Below are 15,429 nucleotides of genomic sequence, written 5' to 3'. Positions count from 1 at the left end.
GCCTTATATGCCCAGTTGGCACAATATATCCATTTCAGTGTGGACCCATCCACCAGGATGCCTGGGCAGCATGGTTCGCCGCCATCGCTCAGATGCCCCGGGTGATCGGCGGGATGCATGTTGCCCTACGGGCATCTGCAGAAAACCGGGTGCTCTACACAAACTGAAAGGGGTTTCACTCGGTGAATGACCAGCTAGTGTGTGACCATGGGATCGCATCATGCACATCTGCGCCTGATACCCGGGCAGTGTGCACGATGCCTTCATCCTGGCACACTCGACGATTCCCGGCACTCTTGGAGGGGCAACCCCAGCTGGGATTGGCTCCTGGGTGATGGGGGTTATCCACTGCCATTGTGGTACGGTGGTGGGACACCAGAGCGATGAGTGCTGCCTGAACTGTGGTCCATGAGTCAAACCCACCCCCAATGTTCACCCAACCCCGCCCGCGCCCCTCTGCAGCCAGCCCGGACCAGCCCACTCTTCACACCCTTCTGACAGAGTACCAAGGCAGGTTGTAACGCTTTGCACAGGTTTTTAATGTGAAAACATATATACAGATACTTGCTCCAGGCCCAATCACTAACTGTGCCCTGTACCCATGCCAATTTAACTGGTATCTACTTTTCTGGCCTCACGGGCCCTAAAGCTCCACCTGGTGACTGCCCTTTCCTCAGGATCGCCGACCATGTCCAGGGCCCGCTGCTCGCCGTGGTGAGGGTTCGCAGGTCCAGTGGTCTCACTGGGTTTGCAGGTCCAGCGGTCCCTTTCCAGTCTTCTCCTGCTCCTGACAGTTATGGGTGGCCTTCTCCTGGAGGGAACAGAAGACGCAAAGTGTTAGACAGTCCAATGCATCACGGTAGCACGGTAGCATTGTGGATAGCACAATGGCTTCACAGCTCCAGGGTCCCAGGTTCGATTCCGGCTTGGGTCATTGTCTGTGCGGAGTCTGCACATCCTCCCCGTGTGTGCGTGGGTTTCCTCCGGGTGCTCCGGTTTCCTCACACAGTCCAAAGATGTGCAGATTAGGTGGATTGGCCATGATAAATTGCCCTTAGTGTCCAAAATTGCCCTTAGTGTGGGGTGGGGTTACTGGGTTATGGGGATAGAGTGGGGGTGTTGACCTTGGGTAGGATGCTCTTTCCAAGAGCCGGTGCAGACTCGATGGGCCGAATGGCTTCCTTCTGCATTGTAAATTCTATGTAAAATGCAGCCCAGTGGCCTGGGCACCCGGCTATAGCAGCTGATATGGGTGCCGGCATATGGTGCGTTTAGGGATTCGGCCACGCCTCCTGTGCGGTGGGTGTAGGGTTACGGGTGTGTGGGATGGGGGTGATGCCAGGGGCACAGTGCTGCCTACTCACCCTGGTCACCCTGAGCAGGCTGTGCAGTTTCCTATGGCACTGTTGGCCAGTCCGGATGGTGTTGCCTGTGGCGCTGACAGCCTCTGCCACCCGCGCCCAGTCCCGGCGAACAGCAGCGGCTGACAGCTTCCCGGGCCAAGGTACAGGGTCACCCCCCTCGCCTCATTGGCATCCAGGAGGGTCTCGAGCTCATCATCCATGAGTCTCGGGGCTGCTCTCCTCGCTGCCATCTTGTTGGCTGAGTGGAATGGTGTGCATGGGGAGTGAAGTGTATATATGTGGCTGCAGCTTGTGAGCCTCCTGAGTGTTAACCGCGAATCCGGGAATCTAGCACCATTTCTCATTGGAATTGATTGTGTTCCATGTGGCTCTGGTGCTAGCCCCTCGATGGTCGGTGAATCGGTCAGGTGCTGTCGTAGAAGTCCACGAACCCTGCCCCAGCATCAACACTTAGTCTCATGAATAGAGAATTCCGCCGACTGTCTTTTACATTAATTTCATTTTAACATAAATTTGCATTAATCATGAAAATAATTTCCCTTGTGACAGTCTCAAAATTTTCAACAATTTTTACCAGGAGTTAAAATGTTAATTAAATTGATAGGGATATACTCAAATAGGAAGGTGCTTATTAAAACACTCTATAACTCTATGTATGTAACAGGCTACTTGTACATGTATGGATGTCTTTAACAAATGTGCACCTGCATGTGGGATGTCATCGGGAGCGCGGGCTTGTGCAAGTCAGCAATTTAGCCACAGTATAGTTCTGTTTAGCTGCTGCTAGTCTTTATTATTGCCTCAATGTTTTTGAAGTAAAGAAGATTTATTTTTTACAATGCATTTGACTACCTTTCTTGTGGTCTTTCTGGCGACGAGGATTAAAAAGGACAAGATAAATCTTTGAGGTGCAGTTTAGTGACACAGAGTTTGGTAAAGTGAGTAGCTGGTTTGCAACGTGGTTGGCAGTGGCTATGTTCTTTTGAATATCCTTCACATTGTTGTCAGCCATCTCCATGCTCTGAGAAACCTCTAGAGCTTTCTTGAAAGTTAGTGTGGCTGCCCCCAACAATTGACACAGTATGCTGCCTCCATTAACGCCACAAATCAATCTATCTCGGAGCATATCAACTAACATTGCCCAAAGCTCACAGTGTTCAGAGAGCTGATGATGCAGTTCAGCAACAAAAACAGGTACAGGTTGCAGTTCCTTTCAAGAATGACAATGGAACTGAAAACGTTCGACGATCATTGAGGGCTTAGGATGGTGATGATTCTGAATACATGCAACTAACTCCTCAAATCAAATGTTCCCCGGTTTCCGTGGTGTTGCTGAATTCCTCATTAGCTTGTAAGTCTTTGCCCCACACACACTCAGAAGAATTGAGTGTTTTTTAGCCTTGTCTACAATTTTATTTGCCAGGAAAAAGTGTCCCATCTTTTCCCCATATGCAGTTTAGTTCTTGCACCTGTTCGCAAACTCATTGACAGTCCCGAAATAGTGTGGCAGAGGCGGGTGCAGTACATCAAGAAAAGATCCAGCAAACAAAAAGATAACTGCAGGGGAATGTTTCAGGTATGAAGGCACTCACTTTGCCAGTCATTGCAATTTCATGTATGCTGTGTGCTACAATTGCAACAAAAAGGGACATTTGGCTAAAACATGCAGGAGTGCTGTAAGAACAAGCCAAAGGCGGGGCAGATCATTTCAAATTCACGTTGCAGGGTCTGTCCCCTGTGGATGAAAATATTTGAGCTCTCAAGTAAGCTCCAAAACCCAAGAATGCACCCAAACTCAGATCATTTCTGGGTTTAGTGAACTACTACAGGAAGTTTCTGCCAGACCTATCAGCCCACTGTATTTGTTGCTCTACAAAGAGACCAAATGGAAGTAGGCGTCCAGCACAAGAGAAAGGTTTCAAGGATGTGAACGCACTGCTGCAGTCAGCTAATCTGCTGGTTCGCTTTGATCAGGACAGAGAGCTTATGCTCTAATATGATGCCTTGCCTTATGACCTCGGGGCAGTGCTCGCTCAACTGTTGGAGGATGGGTTAGAAAAACCTACAGCAGCTGAGAAGGGATGTCCACAGCTAAACAAGGAAGTCTAGCCATTGTTTTCTCTGTGAAACGGTTTAATCAGTATCTTAACGGATGTTCATTCACCATATGTACAGACCACAAGCCATTGATGAGCCTTTATAGCAAATCCAGATGCATTCCTCCCAGCGCCACTGCACGAATACAACACTGGACTCTCACATTGTCAGCCTACCACAACAACATTGTGTACAAGGCAGGGAAGGACAACGCAAATGCAGAGGACTTGTCTTCCCTTACCGGACATGCCAAACAAGACAGTATTTCCTCCAAATTTTCTTGCTTGAACAACTTTCAAATTCTCCTGTGAATGCCAGACAGATTAAATAGTGGTTATACAGGGATCCTGTTTTGTCCCGGGTGAGAAGATTCTTTATTCAGGTTTGGCCTCCTTGCAAAATGCAGGGATGAGCTGAGTGTGCAGGGTGTTGCATTCTTTGGGGGTCTAGAGTGATCGTTCCACCCCTTGTCTTTCGCAAGCTGCAGATGAAGTCATGAAGCTCATCTGGGTGCCTCCCAAATGAGCAACTTCGTAGGCACTATAGCCATAAATGGAGCAGGACTTGGAGAACAAGGTGAAATCCTGCTCTGTGTGTCAAATAATCCAAAATATTGCACCACCGGCATCCCTCCATCCATGGGAGTGGCCTGACTGTCCTTTGTCTAGACTACATGTTGACTTTGCAGGATATTTTATGGGTCATATGTTTCTAGTCATCATGGATGCACATCCTAAGTGGTTAGAAGTACACATCATGAGTTACAATATAACTTACATTACAATAGAGAAGCCACGCCATATTTTTGCAAAGCATGACTTATTGGATTCTCTGGTTTCTGATAATGGGACCGTGTTTACGAGTGACTTGTTCCAAGAGTTTATGCAAAAAAATTGAATATACCATGTGCATACTGCTCCTTTTCATCGAACATCGAATTTGAGCGATTTGTTCAGACACTGAAAAAAGGACTGAAGAGAATGGCAGACGATACTCTGGGAACTAAGTCCTCAGATTCTTATTTCAGTACTGTATCATGCTACATATGACAACAGGATGTTAACTGGCTGAAATTTTGATGGGTAAAAAGCCAAAGTCTCACCTGGATCTGCTACATTCAAATGTCAAAGGGAGAGTAGGACAGAGACAGGAAATGCAGGAGAGGCATGACTACCATACGAAGGAGAGGTATTTCAAACCGGATGACTGTCTATGTCAGGAATATCAGCAGTAACCAACGACGACTGCCTAAAGTTATTCTGACCAAAGTGGTCCAGTATCGTTAGTGGTGAAGCTAATTAATGGAACGGTGGTCAGCTGCAGACACCAAGATCACTTTCGTCTACACCACAACTCAGAGACAGCTAAGTTTCCGGATCGCATGCAGAAGGAAATGCTGCTGTGGAAATTCAACAGCAAGTGATTCCTGTTGCCCAGGGGCATCTAATGGACACTAATCCGGGAGAGGTTCAGGATTTCCGCTCAATAACAACCAACCTACTTCTGCGTCCTCAAGTCCAGCTCAACTGAACGATGACTCACCGGTGTCTACTGAGTTGCCAGTGGTTGGACACAGATCACAGCGTAGCTGCCAAGGTCCTGAACAATTGACATATTAGTTGCGACATGTGTGTTACGATGTTTGCTATTGTCCCTCCTTAAGGGGAATTTTAATTTAAGGGGGGGGGGAAAGTGTTATGGAATGTTTAATGATATTTCAATAAGGATCTTCCTGTTTGATTATTATGCGTATGGATATATTTTTAAAATATTTTTATTAAGGCATTTATATACACATTAAACACAAACTATCACAGGAATAACAACAAACAGAAATCTCATAAAAAATAAATAATTACCCGAACGGCCCGACCTCCCTGCCGTTCCCCTCCTCCCAACCTGCCTTCCCCATTTTAACCCCATTATTCCCCACCCTGACACCAAAATTTTCCTTGAAAAAGTCGATGAATGGCTTCCATCTCCAGGCAAACCCATCAACCAACCCTCTTAAGATGAACTTGATTTTCTCCAACCAAAGAAACTCCGCAGGTTGTTCGTTCACACCCCCGGCTTTGGTGGCTCCAAGTCCCTCAACTCTAGGAAAATCCGTCTCCAAACTACCAGGGAGGCAAAGGGCAAAACGTCGGCCTCTCTCGCCTCCTGGGTCTTCCGACACACCAAATATTGCCACGTCTGGACTTGGGACCACCATCAGCACCTCGGACATTACGTCTGCGAACCCCTGCCAGAACCCCTTCAGCTTCGGACATGCCCAAAACATGTGGACATGGTTCGCGGAGCCCCCCGCGCACTGCGCACACCTATCCTCCACCCCCTCAAAGATCCTACTCATCCTCACCACTGTCTTATACGCCCTGTGAACTACCTTAAATTGGATATAACCTTCCGCACGACAAAGATGCGTTCACCCTCCTCAGAGCCTCCTCCCATAACCCAGCCTCCATTCCGCACCCCCCCTCCCCCCCAGCTCCTCCTCCCATTTCCTCTTGACTTCTCCTATCGGGGCTCCCTGCCAGTGCATTAGATCCAACCAAAGAAACTCCGCAGGTTGTTCGTTCACACCCCCGGCTTTGGTGGCTCCAAGTCCCTCAACTCTAGGAAAATCCGTCTCCAAACTACCAGGGAGGCAAAGGGCAAAACGTCGGCCTCTCTCGCCTCCTGGGTCTTCCGACACACCAAATATTGCCACGTCTGGACTTGGGACCACCATCAGCACCTCGGACATTACGTCTGCGAATCCCTGCCAGAACCCCTTCAGCTTCGGACATGCCCAAAACCTGTGGACATGGTTCGCGGAGCCCCCCGCGCACCTGTTTCCTCACATAGTCCCGTACCTGTAAGTAATGGAACCTTCTCCTATTGGGCAGCTTATATTCCTGCTCCAATTCCTCTAAACTCAAAGATGCCTCCCAGTGGGTCCGAAATATACAGCAACAGGTCATCCGCATAATATAGCGAGACCCTGTGCTCAACACCCCCCCACCCCACATAGTCTCTCTCCAACTCCTTGACGCTCTAAGCACCATTGCTCTATTGCCAAGGCAAAAAGCAAACAGGGAAAGTGGGCAATCCTGCCTTGTCCCACAGTGCAGCCCGAAGTACACCAAGCTTACCTGGTTCATCCAAACACTCGTGACCGTTGCCCAATGCAACAATCAGACCCAGTCCACAAAGCCCTGCCTGAATACTAACTGCTCTAACACTGCCTTCTCCACGTCCATAGCTTCTGCCACCTCCACATCCTGTCCCTCTGGGGGCATCAGTATCATGTTCAGAAATCTCCTGACATTCGCTGATAGTTGCCTCCCCTTTACGAACCCTGTCTGGACTTCCCCTACTACTCCCTCCACACAGTTCTCAACCACGAGGCCAAGATCTTTGCCAACAATTTGACATCAACATTTAGCTACAAAATCGGGGGGTAGGACCCACACTGCTCCGGATCTTTATCCTTCTTTAATATTAGGGTCATGGACACCTGCGATAATGGAGGGGGGAGCTCCCCATATCCCTCGCCACATTATGTGTTCCCACCAGCAGGGGCCCCAACTACCCAGCAAACGTCTTATAAGAGTCTACAGGGAACCCGTCCGGGTCAAAGACCTTCCCTGCCTGCATCATCCCCGTGCCCTCCATCACCTCCAGCGGTCCAGTGGGGGCCCCCAGCCCCTCCACCAGGCTCTCCTCCACATTGGGGAACTCCAACCCATCGAGGAACCACCGCATTCCCTCTCCCTCGGCCGGGGGCTCCGATTCATAGAGCCTCCTATAAAACCCCTCGAAAGCCCCATTCACCCTCACCAGGTCCAATACCACCATTCCCTCCCAGTCCTTTCCCCTTCCAATATCCCTCGCCGCCACTTGCTTTCTAAGTTGTTGGGCTAGCAACCTGATCGCCTTCTACGTGTACCTATGTCACCCCCTGTGGCCCTACGCAACTACCCCACTGCCTTCCTCGTGGACACCAACTCAAACTCCATCTGGAGCTTCAGTCTGTCCTTCAACAATCTCGCCTCCAGGGCCTCCAAATACTTCCTATCGACCCGCAGGATCTCGTCCATCTCTGCTCGCTCTACCTTTTCCCTATGTGCCCAGATTGATATGAGCTCCCCCCTGACCATTGCCTTGTGTGCGTCCCATAGCATGGTGGCCAAAACCTCACCTGTATCATTCAGTTCCACGTACCCCCGAATGGTGGTTTCAGACCGGGGTACCCCAAATCGACAACCCCCGCCAACAGTGCCTTGTCCACCATGAAATAATCAATTCGTGAGTACACCCTGAGCAGATGGGAGAAGTATAATTACTCCTTCGCCCTCAGCCTCCCAAACCATGGATCCACCCTTCCCATGCGCTCCATGATCCCCTTCAGCTCCTTCGCCACCGCCTACACCACCCAGACCTCGGGCTTGGCCGGTCCAACCCTGGTTTAAGAAGCGTGTTAAAATCCCCTCTCATGGTCAACCGGTGCGAGTCCAGGTCTGGGATCGACCCCAGCACCTGCCTCATGAACACTTCATCATCCCAATTTGGGGCACATATATTCATCAAGACAACTGGCATCCCCTCCAGCTTCCCATTCCCCATCATGAACCTCCTTCCCGAATCTGCCACAATATTCTCCACCTCAAACGCCACTCATTTGTTTATCAGCGACGCCCCCCCCCCCCCCCCCCCCCCCGCATCTTCGTATCTAATCCCGAATTAAAGACTTGCCCTATCCACCCTTTCCTTAGCCTAGTCTGGCCCCCGATCTTCAAGTGCGTTTCTTGCAAAAAGGCCACGTCCGCCTTCAAGTGTGCGAACACACGCGACTGTTTGGCCCATGGCCCATTCAACCCTCTCACACTCCATGTGACCAACCTGGTTGGGGACACCCTGTCTCCCTCCCTGCTGACCCTTCTTGGTCCAGCCCCCGGCCCGTGTCATGGAACCCTCCAGGCACATCCTCGGATGTCCACTGTCACCACCTCCTCTCTTGCTGCAACACAGCAACCACACCTTTGTCAGAAGCTCAACCCACCTTCTCCTGAGCAAAATGACAATCTCATCCCCCTCTGCTACGCTAACCACCTGCTCACCCCCACTGCGCTCCCGTTGTCTAGCCCGCCCACTAGCCTGGCAGCCCCCACCCATGGCACCAAACCTCTGATCCCCCCACTGATTCCTCCCCCACCTCCCATTCGCACACCTCCATAGCACAAACAACAGTGAAATAAGAAGAAGGTACACTCACCCTCCATGGTTCCCAAATATCCTGCCACAGAACCCAACGAGACCTCTCAAAGAAGAGAGGTTCTCCCATAACCAAAAAACAAAATGCAACAAAAACAAAAAGGCAGAAAAATAAAATCTCTTCACATCACCTCCACAGTTAAATATCCACCTTCTCCTGCCAGTCCATTGTCCCTTTAAAAACTCCATCACTTCCTCTGGTGTCCCAAAATAATGTTCTTGGCTGCTGTGAGTCATCCAGGGATGGGCCGGGTACAGCATCCCAAACTTCATTCCCTTCTTAAAGAGAGCAGCCTTTACTCGATTAAACCCGGCTCTCCTCTTCGCCAGTTCCGCACCCAAGCCTGGGTACACCCGGAGCTCATTACCTTTCCAGGTGCACCTCCTCGTCTGCCTTGCCCATTGCAATATCCTCTCCTGTTGAGGAATCGGTGGTGCCGCACCATCATCGCCCTTGGTGGCTCGTTCGCATGCGGCTTCTTCATCAGCACCCAATGCGCCCGGTCGACCTCTAGGGGCCGGTCAAAGCCCCCACCCCCATCAACTCCTCCAGCATCTTGGTTACATGTGAGCCGGCATCCGTTCTCTTGATGTCCTCGGGCATCCCCACGATTCTTAAGTTTTATCTCCAGATCCTCCACCTTCTCCTTTAGCCCCTTCTGGGTCTCCCGCATCATTCCAATTTTGGCCGCCAACGAGGTAAGCTGCTCCTCCTGCTCCCCTGCCTCCTCCACCTTCCAAATAGCCTGATCTTAGGACACGAATCTCTGTTCCACCAGATTGATTCCACCTATTAGTGGTTCCACCGCCTTGGCTAGGTTCTCTTGGGCTTCCCTCCTCTGTCGTGTGAATTTCTCATTCAAAAAGTCCACCAGTTGCTCCGTTGACCACTGGGCAGGCAGGGCTGGCCCTTTTTTTTAGAATTAGAATAGTACAGCACAGAACAGGCCCTTCGGCCCTCGATGTTGTGCCGAGCAATGATCATTTACCCTCCGCCATCTTCATCTGTGGCGGACAAAGAATTTCTTGCTCCAACAGCTCCCTTCTTCTTGACCACTTCTGGTCTGTGGATCCATCCACCAGGGCCACCAGTGGAGTTTAACTTCCCTCAACCACCTCTACACCTTTTTCCACCAAAACATCCACCCATCAAATGGGGAAAAGGCCAAAAAAAGCGCCTCAAGCAGTAGCTGCCAAATGTGCGACCACTCACTCCCTGGCCGCCACCGGAAGTCCCGTGTGTGGATGTCTTTAACAAAAGTGCGCATGTGACGTCATCAGGAGCATGCGCTTGTGTGGCTTTTCAGTTTAGCAATGAGGAACCTTTGTTTAGTTGTGTTTAGAAGCTGTTGGTTTCTGAAGCCAAACTATTATTACCTCAATGTTTTCTGAAGTAAAGAAGATTTAACTTTTACAAGGCGTTCAACTACCTTACTTGTGGTCAAGTCACCATACATATGTTTGGATGATCACTATTCCGAGCTACAGGAAGTGCTTTAAAAATATCCTGAGTTGTATTACCTCATGATCAAGATAAATGTATATTTAGCTAAATACTTGTTTTGCGAGTATAGAGCAATGTTTTCTATTTTTCTCTCATTTTATTTGTAGACAGTATAAAGACACTAATAAAGATTATTATTATAAAAAAATGTCATGTTCCTCATTTTATATTCATGCTTATTGTCCTAAGTTAGGAGCATGACTAAAGCATTTTTACATTTCAGCTGTTTTTAGAAAATAAACACAGTTCTCTGTCCTAATTGTCTATAATTAAATGAGCATGTGTGGGAGCTGTTAGCATTTCACAACAGGAACAGGATGAGAAGTGGGTTAGAATGCTATTCCTACATGTTACATAATCAAATGTCATAACTGAGTGGCTTTTTATCAATGAAAATTAATAAAAATATAGAAAATGTGAAAAAAAATCAATTTAAAAACCAAAGTCATATTTAAAGTCACAAGAATGAAAACCAAGTTCTGTCTTGGCAACAACCTGGGATTGTAGCAAAATGCTGAAAAGTTTAAAGCTGATGTGAGAAAGCACATCAATCTCAGAAAAATTCCAAACCTTAGAATACGCATGACCAATGCCAAGGGAGTCTTGTTTTTCAAGTAAAATTATGTGACAAACAAAATATGAAAGCAATCGGGCAGCACGGTAGCATGGTGGTTAGCATAAATGCTTCACAGCTCCAGGGTCCCAGGTTCGATTCCCAGCTGGGTCACTGTCTGTGTGGAGTCTGCACGTCCTCCCCGTGTGTGCGTGGGTTTCCTCCGGGTGCTCCGGTTTCCTCCCACAGTCCAAAGATGTGCGGGTTAGGTGGATTGGCCATACTAAATTGCCCGTAGTGTCCTAAAAAAAGTAAGGTTAAGGGGGGGTTGTTGGGTTACGGGTATAGGGTGGATACGTTGGTTTGAGTAGGGTGATCATTGCTCGGCACAACATCGAGGGCCGAAGGGCCTGTTCTGTGCTGTACTGTTCTATGTTCTATGTTCAATCAAGCAGTAAAGGGAAGCCCTTTAAGTGAAATACCCTTTGGGCGAGACAAGGAGCGAGCAGTGAAACAAGTAAAATTCGATTTTATGCATCTCTTCCTTCTGAAGAAAGGTTGTAAACTGGGTTTAGCATTATATGCATATCAAGACTGACACATTTTAGCTTACTGTTCTGAGCTATGTCAGTAGTTCCATCAAAGTTTCAGGACAATGTTAAACCAGTCCCTGATAACCAGTAGAAAATCACTGGCACAGTTTGCAATAAACTCATTTTATCGTGTTTAATAATGTTATTGTACTGCTAAAACAGTAAACTCAATAGCTGACTTGTCAGCAGAAGCAATTCTGAATAGTTTCAGTTTCAGCAAACAGGTTTGTGCTTAGAACCATTGAATTTAAAAGAAATGCTGATATTCAGATTATACAATTTGATTTTCTCTAATAAGGTCAGAGAGGATTTGTCCCTGCTGGAAAACTGAGTCCTGCAAAACAACTAAATAACCTTCCGCTGTCACAGAGTTCATCTCTTGCCAATGTTATAGATGGAGCAATTAGCAGAAGAAAATATTCTGCTTCACCAGAAAGATATGTACCATCAGTACCAATGCAGTATCAAGTAAGAGACATTTCAATTTGAAAGTTTAGATGTCAATCATAATAGCATTGTTCTAAAATTCAGTTTGACGTATTTCTTAATGTACCAAAGCAAAGCAAGAATTAAAAATTAATTTGACCAGATTTTGGTGTCCGCACTGGCACAGCGTGTGGCGCTCTCACTCTGAGTCACATGGATCAGGGTTTAAGTACCACTTCAGGGCTTGAGCACAAAATAAGACTGACCCTTCAGTACAGTGCTGACAAAAATGATGCGGGCTTTCAGGTGAGACATTAAACCGAGGTGTCGTCTGCCTCTTCGGATGGAAGTAAATAATCCCGCAGCACTATTTCAAAGAAGAGCAAGGGAGTTCTCCCTGGTGTGTGGCCCTTATTTATCCCTCAATCAACATCACAAAAGCAGATGATATGGTCATTATCACATTGCTGTTTGTAGAAGTTTGCTGTGCGTGAATTGGCTGCCGTGTTTCCAACAGTGCAAAACTGACTATGCCCCAAAGGCACTTAATTGCCTGCAATGTGGTTTGACACATCCAGTGGTCATGCATATAAATGCAATTCTTTCTTTTCTTTTTCTCTCCTAGAAATATGATACTGGATAAGTTGGTCAAAGAGCTCATATCATGTGCGCAATTATGGAATACAGTATAAAATCTATACAGTAATACCGTATCTTAATATCCAAGATATAATACAATCCTAAACTAGTTAAGGTCCCATAGTTATTTGCAAATATATTTCAGAATTCTTGTTATAATTGATTGTTGGATTTCTGCCAGTTTACAAATATTGATATGGAATTAGCGAAATTACAAAAAGAGAATTATAGTAATACATTCAATAATTTTGGTCATGATTTCCCACTCTTTTCATTATAAACTTGATTGACAGCTTATATTACTGTGAACCTCCATTGTGTTTTGCAATTTCTAAAGGACAATTAGGAATGGACAATAAATGCTGGCCTTGTCATTGATATTTTCATCCTGGGAATGAATTACAAAAAGGCACTGGGAGGAGATGGCACACTCAGCCACATGGAAGATCCATTGATCTCATTCTAAATTAGCCAACATTTTTTTTATCCCTTCAGCTATTGAGCAGCAATACCATAAAAATATCCTTTCCCAATTGAAAACTGTTAGGGGGCTATGAAAGTGGAGGGGAATAAAATGGGAGCTCCAAATAAAATTACCCAGAACTATTGCTTCTTTGTTGCATATATAAAGCTAAGCTGCAACAGGTCCAACTGCTGAGATAAGACCATCAATGGGAAAACTACAAAGAAAGGTTTTCTGTCTGCATTCTTTGGAAATGGACTTTAGAAATTATTCTTTTTTTGGTTGGCTTTTCTCTTACTTATAAACATTTGTTGTGTGTATACATTACATTTTTCTTGCCCGCGCTAATTTACTTTATTTGACAGAGAGGTTTATTTTGTCCTTCATTTAACTAACTCTGTGTACATTTTGTTGCTCTCTGGATCGGATCGGTCTATAATTCCCTCCCCCCCCCCCTTCCCTGTCGTCGTTCCCCCCCCTCCCCCCCCCCCCTTTGGCTTCAGCACCCTTCCTCTTCTCATGTGGTTTCCCCACCTACCTTCTGCCTACCCCCCCCCCCCCCCCCCCCCCCCGGGTTGCGCTGTCCTTTGGTTCCCCATATATGTTTTTTTTTGTTCTTGGCTTACTCCTCGTTGGTGGCCTCGAACAGGTTTTGGTACAGCCGACAAACTGCCCCCAAGTATCCAGGAAGCCTCCCTCCGACCCTCGGATGGTGTACTTAATCTTGACCAGGTGGAGAAATTCCGAAAGGTCAGCGAGCCAGTCTGCAGCTGTAGGTGGTGCTGCCGATCGCCAGCCGAGCAGGATTCTCCGGCGTGCGATTAGGGAAGCGAAAGCAAGAGCGTTAACCCCCTTCCCCATGTGTAACTCTGGTTGCTCCGATACCCCGAAGATTGCCACTATCAGGCATGGCTTCACCCTCACCCCCACAACCCCGAACATTGCCTCGGAGAAGACTGTCCAGAACTCAGCAAGTTTGGGACAAGCCCGAAACATGTGGGTGTGGTTGGCCGGGCCCCTCTGGCACCGCTCACATTTGTCCTCCACCTCTGGGAAGACCCTGCTCATTCGGGTTCTGGTCAGGTGCGCACTGTGCACCACTTTGAGCTGCATTAGGCTGAGCAGGAAGAGGTGGAGTTCGCCCTGCTCAGTGTTTCGCTCCAGAGTCCCCGCACTACCTCTTGTCCCCAGTTCATTCTCCCATTTTCATCTGGTCTCGTCCAGTTGTGTTCGAGCTCTGTCCAGCAGCTGTTCGTTTATTTTCCCACATACCCCCCCCCCCCCCCCCACTTCTCGCTGCTTGTGCCTATCAGCCCCCCCCCCCCCCCCCACTTCTCGCTGCTTGTGCCTATCAGGTCCTTTAGAAATGATTTTGCACGGAGTAGAAACTTTTCCCGAAGGGAATATATTTTATTTATCATTGAATTAAGTGAGAATTAATGCAATTTGTCAGTATACTTAACTGACAATGAATGTTAAACAGCCCTAAACTCCAATTCTGTGATTACTGTAATGTGAAACAAGTATCTAAAGAATCATGCAGTTTATGTGTCATATTTTTTGATGTGTTCAGGTTGTTGCAGCATACCAGTTTGCAGCGAGAGGACCTCATGAAGCCAGTTTACAACCTGGACAGCCTGTAACTATACTGGAACCTCATGATAAGAAAGGAAGCTATGAGTGGTGCCTTGTCGAAGTGAATGGACAAAGGGGATATGTTCCTTCAAATTATTTGGTGAAAGTGCCTTGCACTGGAGAGAGGAAATCCTTTGCACCATAATATTTACCAGTAACACTGCACTATTGAGAAGTTGCACTAAATGTTCTTGCACATTGTGTTTGCAGTGGCAAGAAGATATGAAGAATTGTAAGATTAATGTTGCTTACTAGCATCATATGCATGCTATCCTTAAAGAATGAGCCTTGTTTTTTTTTTGTTTTGGAGAGTATAATGAAAATCAACATTATCAGAATGGTAGTGTTTTTTATGAATTTTCTGTCAGTATTCAGATTTTAAGATGTGCCCTATTATGGGAGTGCCAGTGGTTGCTCCCTCAGATGTAAAACACTGATGCACTTTTGTAGCTTGTAAAGAGTTAGTATTGCAGAGAGAGAATTCGGGATTAGTAAAGAACAAGGACAGTTTTTTAATAATCTTTATTGTCAAAAGTAGGCTCACATTGCAATGAAGTTACTGTGAAAAGCCCCTCGTCGCCACATTCTGGCGTCTGTTCGGGTACACAGAGGGAGAATTTAGAATGTCCAAATTAACTGACAGCACGTATTTTGGTACTAGTGGGAGGAAACCGGGGCACCTGCAGACTTCACAAAGACAGTGACCCAGCGAGGAAACTAACCTGGGACCCTGGCGCTGTGAAGCCGCAGTGCTAACCACTGTGCTACCATGCTGCCCATGTGTGTTTTGGCCATGTGCTTAGTGCTTAGCTTCAAATAAGTCATTCTGCATTATCCATAAAGCTATCCATATATTTGCTTTCAATACAGAAGTGTACGAACTTCACCTCGGGCTCACC

General features: G+C 47.2%; 1 protein-coding gene across 1 annotated transcript in view; it reads left to right on the top strand.

Moving 5' to 3' along the window:
* Positions 1-14,865, top strand: part of arhgef37 (Rho guanine nucleotide exchange factor (GEF) 37) — a 140,801-nt gene extending 125,936 nt beyond the window's left edge. The window contains 2 exon segments of the mRNA XM_038795576.1: positions 11,666-11,835; positions 14,469-14,865. Coding sequence (XP_038651504.1) covers positions 11,666-11,835; positions 14,469-14,675 — 377 coding nt within the window. The 3' untranslated portion in view covers positions 14,676-14,865.
* Positions 14,866-15,429: the final 564 nt, after the last annotated feature.

Source organism: Scyliorhinus canicula, chromosome 4, assembly GCF_902713615.1.
Source record: "Scyliorhinus canicula chromosome 4, sScyCan1.1, whole genome shotgun sequence".
NCBI classification, from domain to species: domain Eukaryota; kingdom Metazoa; phylum Chordata; class Chondrichthyes; order Carcharhiniformes; family Scyliorhinidae; genus Scyliorhinus; species Scyliorhinus canicula.
This window is presented reverse-complemented; position numbering and strand designations above follow the sequence as displayed.